The sequence below is a fragment of the Fusarium keratoplasticum genome, chromosome 9 (assembly GCF_025433545.1).
Source record: "Fusarium keratoplasticum isolate Fu6.1 chromosome 9, whole genome shotgun sequence".
Taxonomy (NCBI): Eukaryota; Fungi; Ascomycota; class Sordariomycetes; order Hypocreales; family Nectriaceae; genus Fusarium; species Fusarium keratoplasticum.
In genome coordinates this window covers 3,030,933-3,051,758 of record NC_070537.1, presented here as the reverse complement: position 1 = coordinate 3,051,758, position 20,826 = coordinate 3,030,933, and the positions used below count along the sequence as shown (strand labels likewise).

The 20,826-nt window shown below is 50.5% G+C and overlaps 8 protein-coding genes across 8 annotated transcripts; 4 read left to right on the top strand and 4 right to left on the bottom strand.

The window, feature by feature from the left end:
* Positions 1-270: 270 nt before the first annotated feature.
* NCS57_01186000 (uncharacterized protein) lies at positions 271-1,358 on the top strand (the record flags this gene model as incomplete). The annotated part of the gene is made up of 3 exons (XM_053061556.1): positions 271-385; positions 450-745; positions 813-1,358. The coding sequence occupies 3 exons, from the start codon at positions 271-273 to the stop codon at positions 1,356-1,358; spliced, it is 957 nt and encodes a 318-aa protein (XP_052909942.1).
* A 310-nt stretch (positions 1,359-1,668) lies between these two features.
* Positions 1,669-3,266, bottom strand: NCS57_01185900 (FAD-binding-3 domain-containing protein; the record flags this gene model as incomplete). Its single annotated transcript, XM_053061555.1, has 6 exons — positions 1,669-1,866; positions 1,922-2,111; positions 2,174-2,222; positions 2,277-2,994; positions 3,058-3,195; positions 3,252-3,266. The coding sequence occupies 6 exons, from the start codon at positions 3,264-3,266 to the stop codon at positions 1,669-1,671; spliced, it is 1,308 nt and encodes a 435-aa protein (XP_052909941.1).
* A 1,035-nt stretch (positions 3,267-4,301) lies between these two features.
* Positions 4,302-6,281, top strand: NCS57_01185800 (Zn(2)-C6 fungal-type domain-containing protein; the record flags this gene model as incomplete). Its single annotated transcript, XM_053061554.1, has 7 exons — positions 4,302-4,838; positions 4,890-4,923; positions 4,973-4,982; positions 5,158-5,178; positions 5,240-5,619; positions 5,676-5,850; positions 5,903-6,281. 7 exons carry the CDS (start codon positions 4,302-4,304, stop codon positions 6,279-6,281), a joined length of 1,536 nt encoding a protein of 511 aa, XP_052909940.1.
* Positions 6,282-10,974: 4,693 nt separating this feature from the next.
* Positions 10,975-12,066, bottom strand: NCS57_01185700 (uncharacterized protein; the record flags this gene model as incomplete). The annotated part of the gene is made up of 1 exon (XM_053061553.1): positions 10,975-12,066. One exon carries the CDS (start codon positions 12,064-12,066, stop codon positions 10,975-10,977), a length of 1,092 nt encoding a protein of 363 aa, XP_052909939.1.
* A 511-nt stretch (positions 12,067-12,577) lies between these two features.
* Positions 12,578-14,367, bottom strand: NCS57_01185600 (MFS domain-containing protein; the record flags this gene model as incomplete). The annotated part of the gene is made up of 4 exons (XM_053061552.1): positions 12,578-13,578; positions 13,633-14,163; positions 14,223-14,296; positions 14,351-14,367. The coding sequence occupies 4 exons, from the start codon at positions 14,365-14,367 to the stop codon at positions 12,578-12,580; spliced, it is 1,623 nt and encodes a 540-aa protein (XP_052909938.1).
* An 847-nt stretch (positions 14,368-15,214) lies between these two features.
* NCS57_01185500 (uncharacterized protein) lies at positions 15,215-16,927 on the top strand (the record flags this gene model as incomplete). The annotated part of the gene is made up of 1 exon (XM_053061551.1): positions 15,215-16,927. One exon carries the CDS (start codon positions 15,215-15,217, stop codon positions 16,925-16,927), a length of 1,713 nt encoding a protein of 570 aa, XP_052909937.1.
* A 28-nt stretch (positions 16,928-16,955) lies between these two features.
* Positions 16,956-18,780, bottom strand: NCS57_01185400 (Zn(2)-C6 fungal-type domain-containing protein; the record flags this gene model as incomplete). The annotated part of the gene is made up of 2 exons (XM_053061550.1): positions 16,956-18,513; positions 18,566-18,780. 2 exons carry the CDS (start codon positions 18,778-18,780, stop codon positions 16,956-16,958), a joined length of 1,773 nt encoding a protein of 590 aa, XP_052909936.1.
* A 534-nt stretch (positions 18,781-19,314) lies between these two features.
* On the top strand, positions 19,315-20,694 carry NCS57_01185300 (uncharacterized protein; the record flags this gene model as incomplete). Its single annotated transcript, XM_053061549.1, has 1 exon — positions 19,315-20,694. One exon carries the CDS (start codon positions 19,315-19,317, stop codon positions 20,692-20,694), a length of 1,380 nt encoding a protein of 459 aa, XP_052909935.1.
* Positions 20,695-20,826: the final 132 nt, after the last annotated feature.

Here is a 20,826-nt window from a genome sequence, read left to right as displayed (position 1 = left end):
GCATTCTCTCCGGGTTTCCTACCTCTTTTCCCTCAGCCAGCGACAAACTCTGGGTCCGGCAAAATAGCTCGGCTTTCTGCGCCGGAAATGCCGCAACTCAAATGCCAATCCCCACTTCCCACTGCGGCATCTCCGGACCATTGACGCAAGGGAACGTACGTGCATCTGCTTGAAATGATAGAGGCCACTGTCCATGCGGCATCGAGCAACGCCGAAGTGCTACTCAAGACTTTGCTAAGTATCTTTTTGATTGTTGCATGATCATTGACGATGGGCAATCCTACTTCCTTTCGGGCTGTCTACAAGTATGTTGAAGCACAAGAGATAGATGTTGACGTCTACCTACCATTTGAGCATGTTGTTTCTTCCTCGAAATGTCCGGTTGGTATGTCGATTCTTCTTATCATCATGGCAGTGCCTGAACCCGTGTAAGGCTGACAGCTTTTTAGTGATTAACATCCATGGCGGAGCTTTTATGCTAGGCTCCTCCAAGATGATCAATAGGGATCAGGTCTCGGATTGTCTCAGCAGAGGATGGATTGTCTTAGGCCCAAATCATCGACTTTGCCCTCAAGTGAATCTTTTGGAGGGTCCGATTCAAGACTGTCGAGACCTTTTGGCCTGGATCCACCAAGGAGGTCTTGCAACAGCTATACGCGACCTGGCTAGTTCGAGCCTCGTGCCAGATCTTGACCATGTCTTTGCATTTGGCACATCGTCAGGCGGGCACCTTTCACTTTGCCTGGTAGGCTACTCCACTTTGGCCCAAATATCGCTATGGATGAAAAGAATGATGACTTACTCGTCCATAGGGATTCGGAGTTCCTCGTCCCGTTGCTGGAGTGTACGACATGTATGGTCCTTGCAATTTTGACGATGGTTTCTGGACCACGAAGTTACCAAACATGAAGCTACCTCCGGGACTGACAGACTCCTTCATGAACAAAGTATTTGACGAGGACCCAGTACCAATCACTGGAGGTGTCTCCCTTGAGGGTCAGGCCACGGGGCCACCTGACTTCAGTGACCCTCGTCAAGCATATGCGCTGACACAGCTGGCTAATGGCAGAGTATTAGATGTAATCTTTCCTTCCAAAGACTGGCGCAAGGTTGATCCCGCATTGAACATCGGCCCTTCCTTTCCTCCCACGTTCATTGTACACGGTATGGAGGACACAAAGGTTCCAATTCATCTTAGCAGAAAACTTTTTAAAGATTTGAAAGAACAAAACATCAAGTGCGAGATGGTAGAGGCCCCTGGGGAAGAGCATACTTTTGCTGCTAAGATGGAAGTCGGTTCTGTTACCTGGCAGCTTCAACAGCAAGGCTTTGACTTTCTTGAGAGTTTGATACATTAGTGGGACTTCGACTTGCTTCCTATACTACCAACTTAGTTTCTGATGGCCTTGTTAAAATGCTCGTAGGATACTGATGTACCCTTGAAATAACTTGTTAATGGTAAACATTCTGTGAGAGCTTTGGCTACTTTTCACAGAAGGACAATTACTTCTTCGGAGAATTCTCCACTACCAGCAAGTCATAGCTTCGTACTTGACTCTCACACTGACGATGAAGATTTGACAAACATCAAGCATGTGGCTGACTAAAACGGATTATATGAACTTTCGAAATAATTACACTCAATATGCCTACATGATCATTCGCACCTTAATTGCTAAAGGGGCTGTTCTTTACTGCATCCTCCACAACCTCAAAGGCATCATATCCATAGAGCCACGGCTGCACCTGTGGGCAAGTCCACCTACTTGGGAATGGGCCTTGGAGTTCTTCAGCGCCCAACTGGGACAGGAAAGTCTTGTCTCGAGCCTCTTGAGCGGGTCCATCTGGCATATGAAAAGACTCTCGCTATCGGAACGTTAGGAAACAAGAGATCAATGTTATGCTTGGAACTATTACGTACCTGTTTAAATGTCTCTCTAACAATAGCCTCACCGCGAGACTTGCGCAGCTCCTCGTACATATTCAAGGCTTTTGGAAGTTGGTTCTTCGATTGAATATATCCGAGAAGAAGTCCCAAGACCGCCCCATCCTCAACGGCCGAGTTGGCGCCTTGGGCCAGGTAAGGAAGCATTGGATGACAGGCGTCGCCTCTGTAATAAGTTGGTCAATACTCGTTCTTGCTTCTGAGATTTTAGGTGGCGGCGTGACCTACACGAAAACAAAGTTGGAGTTGTCGTTGATCCACGAATCGAGCTCTTCTCCTAGAATGTTCATTAGCTCACACAGCCAGTTATTAATAGAAGGTTCACACGCACTGTGCATCAACTTCCACTTGTCGACCTTGTCCACTTTGCTCAGGAACCTCCCCAAAATTGGGTCCCAGTCATTGAACAACTGTCGCATCTCCTCCACTGAACCAGCTTGTCGGCTGATGCCCGATGGTAGATCATCCGGTACAAGGAGCACGATGTTGTACATCTGTCCGCCACGCATGGAGTAACCCACAGCGTGAGCCCCAGGACCAATCCAGAAATGCACTGTTGGTCGTTCGACCCATTCCCGAAGCTCTGGGTCGTCGAGCTCATTCACGTTCAGCACAACTCGGTATGCCAGATCGCCAGTCGGTTTGGGCTTATCGTCAGTGGAAAGAAACTTGGAGCGGCATTTTGACCAGAGCCCATCTGCTGCAACGATAAGGTCACCACTGTATTTGAAACCGGCCTCGGTCTTGACCTCGGGAATATCGAAGTCAATATCGTCCACTTTATCTCCGAGCTTGAACTGAACGCCCAGTTCTTTTGCTTTGTCGTAGAAAGAGAGCTGAAGGTCGACGCGATGTAGATCAACAAAAGGAGCCCCGTACTTCTTCCGGATGTGCTTATGAAAGTCGGGTTCTATGGCAAGAGTTTTGCCTGAGTATCGATGGACGACTAGCGAGGTAGGCTCAGCAGCAGACTGCCATAGTCGGTCAGGAAGGCCCCATTTCTGGAGAATACGTGTGCAGTTGGGAGTGCATTGTAGACCCGCTCCGACCTATGTAGATCCTCACAGTCAGTATTCCGGGGTTTGGGCGTCAAGGGCAATTTCATGGCTTACTTCTAAAAGTTCCTTGGCCGATTCCAAAACTGTAACCTGATGTCCCGAGAGAGAGATTGACACTGCTGCGGCGAGGCCTGCAAGACCCGCTCCGACGATAATGACTCGCAGTTGCGTATGCGGCGGCTTTTCTATCTCCTGGCAAGTTAGTCAATGCTGCAAAATGTCAGTTAATGCAAATCTGGATGACCAACCATTACGCCCGGCATTATGACTGCAAGTTGAGGATTAGCTGCTTGGAAGTTGATGAAAAGTAGTTATCAGACGTAGGTACTACTTCGGCTACCTGGGTCACCTGGCGCACATCAATCGGTTTATAGGAAGCCTTGTCTGAAGTTCATTGACGTAGGGTAGTAGAGGCAAGAATCGGAACAGCCGAGGTTACATGGATCAGACCAGGACTGTAGCCCGGCTTTTCCGCAGTCGACCACTCTAGCCTGATTCAGCTTAGGGACAGTTCATTACGACGAATGAGAAGCCTGAAAGAAGTTCAAGGTTCAGATTGCCCCATGATTTTTACCCCAGATTTGCCTCATGCTTGCTCAAGATCTAGAGACCCCGCATCCAGACCTCGGCCTCTCAATACTCCGAAAGCGCAAAGTTTCTGGGGAACTGTCATGGTTCGTTTTGACGTGTACTCAACGCTTTCCGACACCTCAAAGATCAGACCCTTACAATCTATAACCTCCCAAAGTCGTTCACATGGACGAGTCAACCGATTCCCGTGTTCCGCAGACCAACAAACCTTCGGGTCAGCGTCCACGGCGGCCTCGGGCTGCTCGTGCATGCGATCTGTGTCGGTCTAAGAAATACAAGTGTGATGAATCTTACCCCTGCTCATATTGTCAAAGTCAGTTGCTAAGACTCCCTCACCAATCTAACATTTCAGTGACTGACCAGTTAAAGGCCGCAATGTCGAATGCGTCTATAAAGGTCAGGATATGTCGCGTATGCGCATGACATCAAGGTAGTTATCAACTCGCCATGTTGCTGTTGGGTGTTGGTGGCTCATTGAGACTGTCTACAGCTACGTACGCCAATTGGAAGATCAGGTCAAAAGTTTGTCCAGCATCGTGGAAACCTATGAGAAAGCAACAGCCGATGGACCTGGCAATAGCCCAGAAGGGGTAGCATCTACCCTTTCTGCACCTCTTCCCAATCCTCAGCACCACACCAACGTGGAAGCTTTCCCTACCCCGAACAGCACCTCCTCATGGCATACAAGGGAGCAAGAAGTATCTGGCATGAACACACATACGAGGGACGTTGAGTTTTATGGGAGTTCGTCTTCTGTTGCCCTCTTATCTCATGTTCAACGAAGCGCAGAAGAAGATCACCCCGACGACGACGCGGGTGCCCTTCTCTCTACTTTGCACAACCCAGCTTTTGATCCAAGTGGATCGCAAGACACCCAGAGAAGTCGGAGAAATACCGAGGACTCTGACAACTCATTATGGTACCTGCAATGTCGTCCCTTTATAGACGCCTTCTTCTCTACCATTCACTATGTTCACCCCATCCTGGATAAAACCTCCTTCCTCCAGCGATGCGAATCCTTGTGGTCTAGTGAGGAGGCTGGAAATGTGAGAATTACAAGCCTTGTAGCTTTATACTACAGTGTTTTGTCGATAGGCGCTCTAGTCGGCACTCGGGATGACGAGCTCATCGATGGGATAACTAACCTATCTTGGAGCCGCAAGTTCTTTGATCGAGCCAAAAGCTGTTGCAACCGACTTGGAATGGTTACAGACCTCGAGATGGTTCAATGCTATTTCATTCTGGTATGTCACTCCACGCCTTCAAAAGCAATTGGGCCAGGCTGACGATTCTAGGCCAAAGTCTGCCAGAATGAGCTGCATCCACATTGTCAGTCAACTACGGTCACCTTCTGTGGGACTTCACTCACCTTTGCTAGTGTCATACATGTATGTTGGCCTTGCAATAAGAACAGCTCTAGCAATGGGCATCAATCGTGAGTCGGGGCCGAATAGCAAGAAACCTCCGTCCCTGCTGAGAGCTGAGTCGAGGACATGGTGGTATGTTAACCATATAGCCCAAACAATGTGTAATACTATCCAGATACTGACGCCTGAACTACAGGGGTCTTTACTCGCTCGAGACGTATGTTCCATTGTTGGTATTCCCTTATTTTTTGAGTGATTTCTAACTCTTTACCCCTAAGTGAGATGTCTTTCGCGATGGGAAGACCAGACACATTGGGAGCCGACCTGTACCACAACCGACGATTTCCACTTATCAAGACCGCCCAAACTGAAGAGGGAATGAGTTCAGAGCTATCCGAGCACCCTTGCTGCGCCATAATAGAGCAAATGGTATACTTCTCGAGGATCACGAGGAGCATCAGCCTTAGCATTTATTTACCCGAAACGACAGTACCAATGATGGTGGCTTTGGCCGGTCAGATTGAGAGAGATTTGGAGGGCTGGGCTCGAAAGCTTCCCGAAGCTATTCGTCCGACAGGCTCATCATCTCAAGTGCCTTCTCTAAGAGGCGTCAAAGATGTCCAGTGGGTGAAAAGACAAAGACTTGTGCTGAACTTGAGTATGTCCCATCTGATACCGCTCACATGTAAACAGTCGCTGACGAGATGATCTTAGGATACCATAATCTGAGGATTCTTCTCTTCGGGTCTTTCCTCCTGAGATCAACTGCGCAAGAACGAGCTTCGATCACTGAGACCAAGCATGGGATCCAGAAGTGCCTCGATTCGGCAAAGCAAACGATCGAACTCATCTATCAAACTTATCAACACAGTGACTTCTTCCGTACATGGTACATTTAGTCCATGAATATCGCTTTAGAGTTTGTACTGACAAAATGACAGGTTCTACAACACCACATATACTGTATTTGCTGCGAGCATCATCCTCGTATACGTAGCACAAGAAGCAGTCGAGACTGAGATCCAGCCGCTACTCCGCTTAGTCGACATGGCTGTCGAGATTCTCATGATCATGGATGAGTGTGTTGTCGCTCTACAAGCAGCAAAGCTATTACAACAAGCAAGGGAGAAGGCTACACAGAAGTCGTCGGCCAAAACCTTGGCACCCACTAATCCAGGGACGTCTTGGCCAGATGGCATGGTGTATCTTAACCATTACTGGGGGCCACTCAATCTGCTTGACGGGGATATGGACCAGAACCTCGCATTGTCCTCGATAGACTTTGATGAGGCAAATTTATTTATGCCAATACCTAACTAGTTTAAAGAGACTTTTAGTGCTAAGGCAAAGTAAGAATGCCAAAGCGATACCTCTCACTGCAACTAATACCTTTGATTATGAGACACTGATGGCAAGGCTACTCTACAGATTTAGAGTATCTCTAACTACTACTAAGAGAGCGTTCTTTGTTTATTATGAGATTATGTCAAAGAAAAGAGCATCATGTAGCCCAAATTGGCTACTTGTAATAACTATATGAAACAAAGTAGACCGTGCCTCTAAAAAAGACATTAGAGTTGTATAAAGATAAGATCAGCACAACTAACTCAAGTTTCAGCCAAAGTACCTAAACTTAGGATTCAAAGACAGTATAATTCAGGTCTTTACCAGCCACGGAGATTGGACTTAACAAAGCCGCCCCGTGTCATAAATGAGCGTTACAACTGATTAGCATTGCTATTCTTTGTCTATCGCCTAAAAGTCTTACCATAAAGGTAGAAAACAGCCTCTAAACCATACCATAGCACAATAAGTGCTATATTAGTTATAAAAATAGGCATAAATCTACGAATTAAATTATTACTAGCTATTAGGGAAAACCCGACTGGGCTTTAGAAGTAGAAAGTTAACAAAACTATTTACTATGCCTCGAATCTCCTTAATTAGATCTTGCAATATCGGAAAACCCATTTTCACCTTTATATCTGCCCTCGTTGTGGTATTACCACTCTTCTAAGTTGTCAACCTCGTCGTCGCTCTGCCGTCTGACGGCCGCGCGTAACACTAGCCTGATCAAGGTCAGCATCTAGGTTAATTAACGCTCACTCACATACTTTAACAGTCGAAAAGAGACTGCGAGATGATCGAGACTGAAAGCCTACGTTGGCAATGGCTGTTTGGCGACGAGACATGGATATCAGCCCGACACCTTTGGCATAGCACCGCTACCCTGTTGCAGACCTACGGTTTTCTGGCACAGGCCGACCCGATGAAGCTATCATGTCTTAATCTTCCCCCTTTGACATATTTTACAAATTGAAGCAAACTGATGTTACGGCTGTATTATTTCTATTGAGTGGCTCCGAGGCCCCTGCCCCTAGCCTTGTGAAGCCTTTTGACTAAGAAGCAAAGGGATGGGTCTTGCCTTCCCTGAAAAATGCAAACACTCCACCTAGAGCTCGGCGCTTTGATGACCAATCCATTTGCCGAGAGACGGAGATCTAACACCCCCTTGCCAGGTGGCAAAGTCCACGTTTATAGGTTCTAACCTGAGAAGGAAAGCACTAGCATTACGCCGAAGGAGTCTCGTGACAATTGAGGGAATACGGCATGTCACCGGAGGCATAGATGGGATTTGGGTTGCACCATTGCAAGTGGGCTTGGGCGCGGTTAGATCGACGCCTAAAATACGATTAGAGGTTAGGGAGAGATCTTGTGGCAGTGTTTTAGGTCCTCTCGTTTCAGGTGATGCTTCGCCACAGTTCGTTTCCACGGAGGCTCTGTTAGAGGGAAGAGGTGTCCCCAGATTGGTCCATGCGTAGACTCCAAGCATTGCTGCTTGAAACAAAAACTGGTGAAACGATCAAACAAACCATAATTTAGAGTCAGCATTGTCAGGGCAAATATCCCGTACTCGACGTCATTATTTTGAAAAGCTAAACATAGAGTAACGTAAGTAGTAAGTCTTCCGTCGCGTGAGGTTATTTTACCTTAACTCCGTGTTCTAGAACAAATTGTGGATGCTTTAGGCCCCGCTTCTCTTCTTCCGGTAGCATGTCTTGATGGTCTCATTGTGTATCCCCGTGAACTTGCAATGAGCGCTATTGTTATCTTCAATCAAGAATACTGATTTTGGAGCTTGGCTTGATGCTTTTAAATTTAGCATGATTATGAGTTAGTTCTACTGACATGATAGCCCTGTAGCAATCCAATTCATGGTGGGTGTGTGCCCACAGAGACAGCACAGAGGTCGCACAGATGATGTGTTCAAGTTCGTGGGCCACGATGACTGAGCCCCTGCCCCTGAACAGACTGCAGTCCTTCGCTTAAAACAAAGAAAACGAATTGCGAAAACGCGCCAGAATTTCCCGGATACAAGGGGCTTAAGCTTAGTGCCTTGAGCAAATTGAGCCAAGAACCCACATGGACCCGTCTCGCACTCTGCAGGTCAGATGAGAAGACGTAATGGTTTCTAGTTATTTATTGATCCAAAAACCGACGCTAAGCTGAGAAGCATCATGTCGGGTCCCAAGCGCTCGTCTTCATGAGCGCTTTTCGGACCCAGGCAGCGATCGTATCAGAGGGGGGCGGCGCGGTGTGGGTTTGAGAAAATGCTGAAGGAGTGGGATCCAGTGGGCGAGATCATCGTCACAGCAATAGCTGAGGGGGAGGAAGTTCAGTTATTTTACGGTATTGGGGTTTGATTGCCGTATCTATTGATAACTGTGCCTTTTGCTGTTGTGGCTGATCGCCTCTTTTGGATTCGTCATTGAGGATAACATGACAACAACGGGAGGACGAGGTGAAATATGTCCGGAGGCTGGGAGTGTGCAACCCATCTTGGAATACCAGCTGGTATAAAGAACAAGAGTACCTCAGAATACGCAGTGAGTAAAATTCTATCCCTGCAGGTAAGTTATTCATCCGCTTGTCGCCTTCGGCTTCGAAAAGGATCTAAAAAACAGAAATCCAATCCCAATCCCGTCATCAAGCTGTTTCTATGATCAATGGGCTCAAACTGGCTCAAGCTAGCATCAAGAGGATGGTTCATTCCGTAAGGCTTGCGGTGTCGACTACCGTGACCGTATCAGGTCAGTGACATGTCCAGAACAAACGGTGACGATCAAGGGTCACAGCCCCAAGCCCCATCCTATTGATGGTTGCCTGCAAACTGTGAGCCCCTGACAGACAAAAGTCCCTGAATGTCGTATCGGACAAATTGGTATCAATGTTGACACCGTAGATGCAAAAGTCGACTGGTTAATCAAAAAGGATGCTTCATTGAGAGCGTGAATACGGCGTCCACTGATGGTGGCCGGGCTGTCAGGGGCAGAAGTCTCTCAACTTCTCTTCTGGCCCTGGCCTGCTGCCTTTTAAACAGCCTCTCCCCTTTCTCGGCATATTATCGAGATGTCAAGCAGACGCGCTTGGGTACGACTTTCCATCTTTCATCACCTGAGTTTCGCGAGCCGGGACGCGCCATTCCTCGATATTGCACCCAGAACGGCATTACCGTCCATTGCCGCCTCCAAATCATACAATCTCTACCTGCCATTACTTTCATTACGATTCCACGGCAGATGCGAACACTCAGCCCTCGGCTCGATTCATCCCAAGTCTGTTTTCACAATGATCCTGCAATATAGAATGAGGCGTCTTTTTCGAACAACATCACCGAAACTCTTTGCTCTTTTGGGACTATCTCTGGCCGGAATTATTGTGCTTCACCAACTGAGCTATATGACGGACCTTGCCTTCGCCAGCCCCTTGTCAGAGTCCATCAACTTGATCAAGGCCTGCCCCCTGCCCGATCCCGATCACGATCCCGCACGCGATACTCAGACACGAATTGCCTCGAGCATTCCCAAACTTGTCCATCAAATATGGAAAACGGCCGATATTCATACCTACTCTACAGAGACGTCACACGAGTCTTGGAAGACTTCGTTTGAAGCCATGAACTATACTATTAAGCTATGGGCCGAGGACGACATCGTCAGGCTTATCAAGGCTAAATACCCTTGGCTGCTCCCGATATACGAGGGTTACTCTTACAATATACAGAGAGCAGACTTGGCTAGACTCGTGGTAGTCCACGCGGAAGGGGGCATGTACGCGGATTTGGATGTCCATCCGATGTCAACTGAGAGGATAGATTGTGTACGCCAACTCAACCTGCAAGCTATCTTTGCTCCTACCGCGGGAACCCTTGGGGTTAGCAATCATTTCTTCATGGCGGAGAGAGGGTCGGCTTTTATCCAATGGACTCTTGAGGAGGCGAAGCGGCGCAGTGGTTCGACGTCGGGCCGGATTCTTCTGCCGTACCTTCGAGTCTTCTGGTCCACAGGGCCAATGATGGTCACTTTCGCGTTTTTACAGTATGTATGCATGCGCAGCCCAGCGGATCACTATTTGAGTGTGATGCAGGAGCAATATGGAAGATCAGTCATTCAACATAGGGCAGGGCGATCGTGGCATGGTCTGGACGGGTATCTGCTGAATTGGTTTGCAGACCATATCGAGATGCAAACTCTGTGGTTGTCTATTGTATTGTTAGTTGCTGTTCTGAGACTTACATATGTACTGTCTCGACATGGCCAGCGGAACAGGTCAGCTGCCATAAGGACAAGCTCTAGGCTATGAAAACCTCATGGCTGTACTGCAATTGAAGCTTGCTAGGATTAAGTATGTTGGTAGCTGTGGCGAAAGGCAAAGGATCCCTTTGTGATTCCCCGCCGAAAGGGCTGGTGCCTGTGAGCCTGTTGTTTCGCGGGACCAAACAAAGCCACGCAACACCTCTCTACTGATATAAACCTAGGATAGCTAGTTTATTCCTCCGGAACTATATAACCGTTGTAATTATCAGTTGAGTGCAATATAGAAACAGCTGGTTAATTGAAAAGCATCTTAATACAAGAATTGCTAAAGTGTGTCTTTGATGGTATAAGACATATCAAGACGGTACGAAAGAAACATAGACCCAGCACTCTAAGAGCACCAGGTAATATTCATTCTAACAGGCGGTACAACCCAGCCAGACCGCAAACCCGACAGAAGGTACAGGGATGGACAGGGCCTTGCCAATGCCCTTGCACAGAGTGCACTCCCACACCGAAGCCTCGCATTCAACCGTATACTTCATCCTCCCATGCTCGTTGGAATTATCACCGGATCCGGGCCTCGGAAGGTTGCGCATAACCAGTTCGATGGTGCTAGGCATCTTGAAGTACTTATCGACTTTCGTCTCATACAGGCGGCATGACCCTTCCCTGCCAGGGCGCGTGTCAGGGGATCGGCAAACTTCAGTAGTTACCTCTCGCTCGCTCGTGAACTTTGAGGACTTCGATAGTTCTTCAAAGACAGAGGCCATCTTGTCCAAGGCATCGGTCGCCGGGTCGCCGGAGCACTCCCACCTGATGGTGCACTTGTCACTGATTGAGCGCTTAGTGGTGTCGCAATTATAGCTGTCTTCGTTGAAGGCATCTCGGGCTGTCGCCATAATGCGTGCAGCCGGCTTGTTGTAGAACTCAACCCAATCAGCATTCGTAGAGCCCCTGATCTCCGTTTTCTGAGGCTCAGGGGTTGTCGGCTTAGGGGAGGGCTTGGGTAGGGACTCGCCCGGGAGGGCGTAGGCCTTATCAAAGTGGTTGCAAACATATGCACTCGAGCACCACGTGCCGTCAGCCAGCTGGTAGACCTTATCCTTGTGGTACGAATAACAGGTCAAATCCTTGTCGGATTCGAAAGCGTGAGCTGCGATTCCTGCATCATTGGGGTCCTTCACGTCGGCCTTGATAAGGACAGCAAAATCATCGCCGTTGGGCATAGTGAAACCGATGCCGCCTTGCTGGGTCCAGGGATATTGGCCGGACCACGGCACGTTGACCACCATGGTTGGGTTATTTGTCTCGTCACCGTTACCCGTCCAGACGTGGCTGTTGTAGTAGAACGCCTCGCGGGAGGTTGAGCCGCCATCAGGGCCCTGGCCGATGCCGCAATCAGCCAGGACGAGGTGCTCATTTGGGGTATTTTGCGAAGTGGCAAGAGGAATGCATGAAAGTAGGGTCAAGACCGCGGAGGTGGAAATCGAGTTGAAAAATGCCATGATGCGCACAGGAAGATTATCCCACAATTGGAGGAGGTGATTATATTTGCTGTTTCATCATCATAATGCCCAGAACTCGGCCTGGCCTTTATATTAAGTTCACTGTCTCAGTTCTCCATTCCCTACGCTGAATTGAAGCCTCATCATTGTCTGAGTCTCATTAAAAACATCTGCATCATCCCTGTCAAACTCGGCATGTCAGATTGAAGCGAGTGGGGGCCCAATAATCGCCGAACATTGCCAGTCCACTCCATTGGGCATGATGTATTTAAAGACATAAGCGGAGGTTACTTGATGAAAGTCGAAGAAGTCCCCGAGGTCCACTTATAGAACACAATTTTCGGGCTTTTGCGATGGTCGGCGATGACCGTCGACTTACCCCTGGGTAGGTACTTATGATATTTGCTCTCCTGGTGATGGTACGGCCTCTAATTGGCTGAGCCTCACAGAATGCTTTCACATCCGAAAATTAGAGAATGCCAAGACAACAGCCACTACCTAATCGGCTTCCTTAGGCATGCTCGACAGAGACCTCTCCCTCCTTGGCTAACATAGACCGCAACGCATGGGAAGGGTTCGACCGGCTCCGTTCATCCTCAAGTAGAGCCACAGTCCTCTTAAAATGCCTTGGTGGTACGTTCATTGCGTACAGTTCATCCAATCGCTCGAAGGAAAGACCCTTGGTTTCTGGGAAAAGGTACCACCCACCAGCACTTGCTATAAGCCCAGTAGCCAAGAAGATAAATCCGACCTTGCCACCCAGGTCTCCAGCGTCAGGGTTGATCATGTACGGGACAGTGAACTGCATGATCAGCCCCCAAAGGGAGTTGGTGATAGTGATGAGGCCCTGAGTTGCTGCCCTCAGCCGCATCGTGGCGATCTCTGAAGCGAGCACAAAGCCTGTGGCACCGATGGAAAGTTGGTATATCAACGCCCAGACATACAGCAAGGCCACGATGCCCCAGCTTGCTTGACTCCGGTTTGGAACACACCCCAAGACTCCGATTATCAGGAGCATGAGGCAGAGCATGAACTGCGGACCCACGATCAAGAATCGGCGGCCGTATATCTCTGTAAGCGGAAACGCGGCAGTGCTGGCAAGAAGCATGACGACGTATAAAGCGACCGAGGCCCCAAAGTAGTCCTTTATGCCAATGAGCTCGAAGAAGTACGTTGCGTATCCGATGACAAACGTAGCACCGATCATTTGCTGGGCCGAAGCTGCAAAGATGGCGGTGAAGGTGCGCTTGCGGTTCGCTGTGTTGAAGCATTCGGCCTCGAGTTGGACGTTGACACCCAACAGTCTGCGAGGAGGGAGATCATCGAGGTTGCCGTGTCTCTCGTTGGTGAGACGAATCTCCTCTTCGATGCGACAGACTTCAATATCGTAGTATTCGGATTCCTTAAACCCGTAGATGCGACGAAGGGCTTTTTTTGCATCGGCGTTGCGGCCGCGGCGGACAAGCCAGTAGGGAGACTCGGGGAAGAAGGGCCAGGCTAGGGTCAAGATGACTATTCACTCTTCTTAGTCTTTGGTTGTTACCAGGAGCTAGACGTTCGACTTACGAGGGAAGAAGTACATGGCGACCACTGGAAGCCACCATTGCCAGAGACCTGAAATATGACTGCTGCCTTGAGACACAATCACGATGGCAAACTGCCCAAAGACGATGCTGGTGTTGAAAAAGCACAGAAAGAAGCCACGAAGTTCAGGACGACACGTCTCGCCAATCCACAGCGGCGAAATCGTAAACATCATGCCGATAGCAATGCCGTTGACGCCACGACCAGCAAGATGCATCCGCCAGTCAGGCGCGAGCTGCTGCAGGAGGACCCCGGCGACTGAGATGAGAGATGCGGCAAGGATGCCCCATTTGCGGCCGAACCTGTCGAGGAGAGGTGCAAAGATAAAGGTAGAGACGATTTCGGTGGCCGGGGCGATGGAGTTCCAAGCTGAGAGGTAATGCGCGGGGATCAGGTGGCTGCCATCGGGCTGAAGGATGCCGAATTTCTCTCTGAAGGCGGGTAGAGCTGCGAGTTGGCCGCCGGCTACAATGTCGAAGCCTTGCATGACAACGCCGGACGAGATGAGCAGAGCTGGTGCGGTTGTTGGTGACACTGAACAATGTAGACTGAGGGTATTTTCAGTGACTTACCCCAGAGGGCGAATCTCGACTGCGACTTGAGAATCTTCCATTTGTTGGCTGGATCTACCACAGAGTAGTCGACTCTAAACTAGATGTTAGTGGATGATCACCGTTGCCATAGGCTAGAATAGGGTTACCCGTGAATCAAAGTCATGTTGAGGGTGAGGCGTCGCTTATGAGTCAACTGAATGGTCAGTGAATAAGAATCAAGTGCAAGCTGATGCTGTGTTGAAGTTCCGGAGATGATATCAATCTCGAGAAGGATCCAACCGTCTTTTTTATACAAGTTGAAAGGTGACAGTTAACCGGACCCAATGACTCAGTCTATCGATGCGGGGGTCTGGGGTTAGTCGCATGCAAATCCGGGGGACATGAACATTGCTGCTCCAAGTTTGGTCAGGTCATCCACACAGTCGAGTCAGTCGAGTCTGGAGATGCAAGTGGATAAGCCGAAACAAGCTCTGAGGCGATTGATGGCGGAAACGAAGACATGCACTTGGCACTAGCGCTGAGGGTCCATCGCGGAGCTCCAGATAGCTCCGCGAACCCTGTCAACCCGAGAGTTTTTATGCAAAGGGCACTAGACTAACTTGGGTCTGCCGCCTTTGGATAATGTAAGCCTGTTGAATCCATTGACATAAAGTCAAATGACCAATCAAGGGTCATGTAACCGACGATTGTCGAAGAGACGTGATGAGGGAAGGGTTGTTGCGTCAGACGTTAAATATGCTTCTTACAATACCGGAAAAATCCTCACTCAGAATCAAAGTCTGTTGACTGATCATTTTATTTCACGATTGCAGGCATCCAGCCAGATAGCCAAAGACATTGATTGTTATTCTCCTGCATTTTGGTTGAAGTACCGAAATGGCGGACAATGCCCAAGAATCAGCGCAGCCAGCTGAACAGCCTAGATTTCATTTCTTCACAAACACCTGGATCAACGACCCATGCGCTCCAGGGTACGATCCATGGACAAGAACATACCACCTTTTCTACCAATGTATTTCACCCCTTTGACACTGGCAACCAGTCAGCTTACACAAGTCACAGGCAACCCAGCAGGATGCGAATGGGGAAACATGTCCTGGGGCCACGCGGTGTCCAAGGACATGCTGACCTGGTCGTCGGCCTTGACGTCCCCGGCACTCGCCCCAGATCAACCTTATGACTCTCAAGGCGTGTTTACCGGCTGTTGGATTCCTCCCGCTGATGCCGGGGATAAAACGTTGAGAGTGGCTTACTCCTCTGTCCGGCATCTCCCGTTCCACTGGAGTACTCCGCCATACCCGCGCGATGCAGCTGGCCTCGCAATAGCAACTTCCCATGATGGCGGCGTGACATGGGAAAAGCTACGGGGAAACCCAATTTTGGCCGGGGAGCCGGTTGGACTGCGAGTCACTGGGTTCCGAGATCCCTATGTGACGCGATTGCCAGCTATCAGCGAGGCTCTGGGCTCGAGTACCATGACTCGCTATGGGTTGATCTCTGGTGGAATCCAGGACGTAGGACCCACGACGTTCTTATACGCGATTGACGATAATAACGTTGAAGAGTGGACGTATCTCGGCCCCTTGGTCGATGTGCCAGCCAGGTTTCAGCCGTCAAAGAAGTGGTCTGGCAACTACGGGGTCAACTGGGAGTGCACCAACATCGTTACATTGCATGCAGACTCAGAAAGTCGCCATTTTCTCATCATCGGTGCTGAAGGTGACGTGGAAAAGGACCATGTGAAGAATCGCGGCCACCCTGCAGGAGCCCCATCGCGTACCGTGAGAGGCCAGGTGTGGATGTTGGGCAACCTCACTCGGGCCGACGACGGGGTCAAGTTCGGGTACAAGCACGGGGGCTACCTTGATCACGGTTCCCTCTACGCTGCGAACTCGTTCGTCGATCCCGTCTCGAAGCGTCATGTTGTCTACGCATGGATCCCAGAGGAGGATATCCCTCTTGAAGCTGCTAAGCGGAAGGGCTGGAATGGCTCTCTTGCTATTCCGCGTGAGATCTTTCTGCTTCGGGTGCCGAATGTGGAGAGGACCCTTCGCGGCACGCTTGTAGAGTGTCATCCATTTGAAGTCAAGACCGAGGCAGATGGTTCTATGACCATTCTCACCCTTGGCGTAAAGCCCATTGACGAGATGACTCGGCTCCGAGAAGCATGTACCAGGGTTCTCAAGTTGGAAACCGCAGCGATGCTACCGGATAAGAATGGTCTGGCACATCTGACAGTTTTCCAGACACAGTCATTGAGTTGGGAGCTCGAGGCAGTCATCTCGATACATTCGGAATGCGAGTCCGTGGGCTTCAACATCCGCCACAACAAGGACCTGTCAATCCATACAACCATTACTTTCTGTACCGTCACAGAGACCATCATTGTCGACCGCGAGGCTTCGACAACTGACGCCACGATCAACAAATGCCCGGATGCTGGGCCCTTTACTCTATTGATTCGGAAGGAGGACAATGGCTTCGAGATGGAGAAGCTGCACCTGCGCATCTTTTCTGACGGAGATATTCTTGAAGTCTTTGCAAATGGCCGTTTTGCTTTAGCCACAATGGTGTACTCGAAGAGTTATAGTCAGGAGAACAGCGGGATCACAGCGTTTGCAAATGGCAGCGCAGGTAGTGCCGTTTTTGAAAGCGTGACAGTCTGGGATGGACTGGATGCAAAGAAAGTGTGTACCAGCATCGACTCGCTTACAGCAGAATAAATCTCGTGTTTTCATAGGTCTAGCTTACTTAGTCTACCTTATCTGATGCATGAAACCAACTATCAATCTCAGTTAGACGTTGAGCAAGAGCACTCTCCATCAACGACAAAGAAGGGCTGGCCTCCACAATCCGCTGGTCCACGGTGCTCGTCGACTTCAAGCATAGTAGAAGCCGAGGCCAGTCCACTACACAGCCATCTCCAAGACACGGTGTCCGAGCTGCTTGTATGACAGCCATCGATGTCATGAAGATAGAACCGTACAGCGTCCAGCGATTGACGATGCAGTTACGAATGCATATTAGCAGACTCGGCATTAACTGGATATACGCCTGGAAGAACATTTCGCAATGCTTGAGGATTTCATTTGTGGCCACACCATCCTGGATGCACTGGTACACTGCCGGCCAGTAGATTGATAGCTTGCAGCAATAGTATTGCACTCGGAGAAAGTTTCCCAGCGGCTCAACAAACATGTGAGTGCTGCTAGGAACATGCTCGGAATTCTGAAAGCGCACAGATTCCGGCAGGTACCGATACCACTCCTCAAGCTGCAGTTCTAGCTCCAATGCAATGTTCGGAGCGTAGACGATGTCTCCTCGATGTGTTCGGCGAATTGCCGTGTTGCAACGGTGCAGCATCCGCCGCATGGAGATCTCGGCTAGAAAATATGATTGCGTCTGGTCTGTAGGAGGACCGTCTGGTGATATGCTGCTGGCTGGTGTAGTCGTCGAGCCTTGCGGCGAGCCTGTCTCGATATCGAACTGCCATGCACGGCGACTGTCTGGTAATGAAACCTTGTCATCGTGGTCCCAGATTCCGCTCCCAATGACATCGAAGTGAATTCGGAGCTCGCTCTCCAGGAGCAGCACCGCCCAGTATGCTCGTTTTACATGTTCGTAGACCTCGCCGTCGTCATCACCAACGTACTTCAATAGGTTCTGCACTTTGAATGAGGCAATCATGGCGTAGTCGTATGCCTGGGAAGGCTTGGACAGACAACAATGGTAGATGCTCAGAAGCACTAGGCACTGCACGCTCTCAACACTCTTGTCGATGAGTACTGCCGGTAGGGATGCCATGGCGGCCTCAAGGTAGAGCTCGCTGGTCTCGTCGCGGGAGGATACGCCTAGCTCGTGGTCTTGCTGTGCGAGAACACCAAGTGCGGCAACCAACAGAACCATGCATGTCTCGGAGCCTGGCGGCAAAGATCCCGAGATGATGCCAAGGTAGCGTTCTGAAAAGCGCGGGCGGAGTATTGGATACCAGATGTGGACGTGTGCGGAGAAGGCGGCGAGGGCTGACAAGGCTTGTTCTTGCTGGATGAGGCGCACTCTCAATGAATTACCAGTGCCAACGGATGCGGCGTGCCTTTCGAGTGTGGCAAGCTCCTCAGCGAAGCCGGGGCCAAGGCCGAGAATGGACATCATGCAGCCGGTTCCGAGCAGCTGGAAGGGCAGTTTCTCTTCGCCAGTGAAGACTTGGCTCTTCACATGCCCTGGTGTTGCGGGGGGTGACTGGGTAGAGCATAAGACGCTGGTGATGTGATCGAGCCGCCGGTTGATAGCGGCGAGTTCCACCCCCACTCTACAAATGCGAGTCAGCAAGGGTCATGAGGACGTACAAACAATGATCGTACTTGGACGTAGGGGCTGGCTCGCTCTGCTCGTAGTGACACTGAAGCCCACGGGCACGACAAAATCCACAGTCAGGCTTCCGACTGTCACATCTGGTCCTCCTCGCTCTGCAGGTGCTGCACGCCGTCGCTGTCCGGGTCCGTCTCCGCGATGTCCCCGAACGAGAAGCCGGCGGGCTGTCGGAGACAACGGGCAGGTCCTGGATATCAGTCTCCATCATGCCTGGTTCTGAAGCAGTTGAGGCAGGATGACAGTTCGGGAATGTGCGTCCATCTCCGCGATATGTCTTTATGGCCTGCTGGGCGTTTCTCAGTGAGGGGGTTGAGCGGGGCCTGCCATCTGCCACACCAAGCCATGCCGAACCCGGCTTGCAGGCATCATCGCGGAGATAAAGTTGTATCCCGAAGCTACTTCATAGCACGCTTGATAAGCCAATCATATCAGCTCTGTGTTCAGGAATTCTCCACTTGGCGTCTCTCTCTTGGCTTACCTGGCGTCGTCACACGATCGGGATAGGGGAGACATGCGACGGCCAAGACGTCTAGTTACACGCGTGAGCCAACATCAACGCAACAAGACGCTGCATCTTTGTCTCCACATGATGCGAAGCGGCCATCCAGCCATCGTTAATGATGCTAAATGGCCATATATATAAACCAGCTTTATTAATCTCACTGGCTTGACAACTACTCATTACGACATCATCAAAGTCTTTGACCCAACCAATCACCACTAGAAACCTCAAAACACCATGAACTTCAGCTCCTCCCTCGGCAGCGACCTCCTCAGCAATGCTGCGAAGCTGAAAACGGCACGCACCGGCCGCGTCTCCAGCTGGGACCACAGCGGCCTCAACGAAGATGCCTGGGTTATTCAGCCCGGCGAGACGGCTGTCCTAGCTGACCTCGAAGGCCCTGGCTCCATCACCCATCTGTGGTTCGTCCAGACTTGCCGCCGCATTGTTGGTCCTGGTCTGATCCCCTACTCCAAGTCCGGGGTGGCCATGATGGAGGTGCACAACGCTCTGGGCCTGAACTACGAGGTCAGCGACCCGGACTACTACCGCAAGGTGCTCATCAAGATGTACTGGGATGACTCGGAGACGCCGAATGTGCTGGCGCCCATTGGCGACTTCTTCTGTCTAGGCAACTCTATGGCTGCCAACTTCCAGTCCCTCCCTTTTACCGTGTCTGTGAAGCCGTCTGAGGAGAAGAAGTTTGGAGGCGCCGCGGCGTTCAACTGCTATCTGCCCATGCCCTTCAACAAACGGGCCCGCATCGAGATTGAGAACCAGAACGACCAAGCCTACATTCAATACTTTTACATCGACTACGAGCTTTTCACGGAGCCTCTCAGCAAAGACACCCTCTTCTTCCACGCACACTGGCGCCGCGAGAACCCCACAAACGGCTGGGCCCCCGAGAGCATCCAGACCAACAGCCTGGAGACGCAGGTGCCCAACCTCGACGGCAAGGGCAACTACGTCATCCTCGAGACAGAGGGCGCGGGCCAGTATATCGGCTGCAACCAGAGCGTCGCGCACTTCCAGGGCACGTGGTGGGGAGAGGGCGACGATATGATCTTTATCGACGACGACACTTGGCCCCCGTCGATGCACGGCACCGGCGGCGAGGACTACTTCAGCCAGGGCTGGGGGATGCAGAAGAACGCGTACCCCTTCTGCGGGACTATCATACATGAGGAGGACGTGCCGAACCACCAAGTTAGCTACAGGTGGCACCTCGCGGACCCTGTGCGCTTCAGCAAGAAGATTCGCGTCACAATGGAGACAGGGCATGCGAACCATTTGCGAGATGACTGGTCGACCACGGCGTACTGGTACCAGACTCTGCCGGGCCCGAAGCTCGAGATCTTGCCAGTCAAAGAGCGAATTCCTCGCAAGCCTGACTTTCCGGCTGGTACGCACCCTGCACTGCCGCAGTTGGAGAACCTGGATCCTCAGAGGAAAGCCATGGTGGAGCAGAATAGGGAGCGGATGGATGCGTTTGTGCGGGATAGGGATGCCTGGTTGGAGAGGCGTGCTCGGGACTCGCGGGAGCGTGCGAAGAAGAACATTGAACATGCTAAGGATGTTCGTCGACGTTTTCTCGAGGGCTTAAAGGCAGAGTAAGCATATCCATGGAGTATGTAGGCAAAACCACAAGGGGCAGTCACTGTACTGGCAGCAGGTGATTCAAAATGGACTTCATATCGCTCTTGATGGTGTTGAATGCATAACATAACTATATATGCTGCTCTGAGG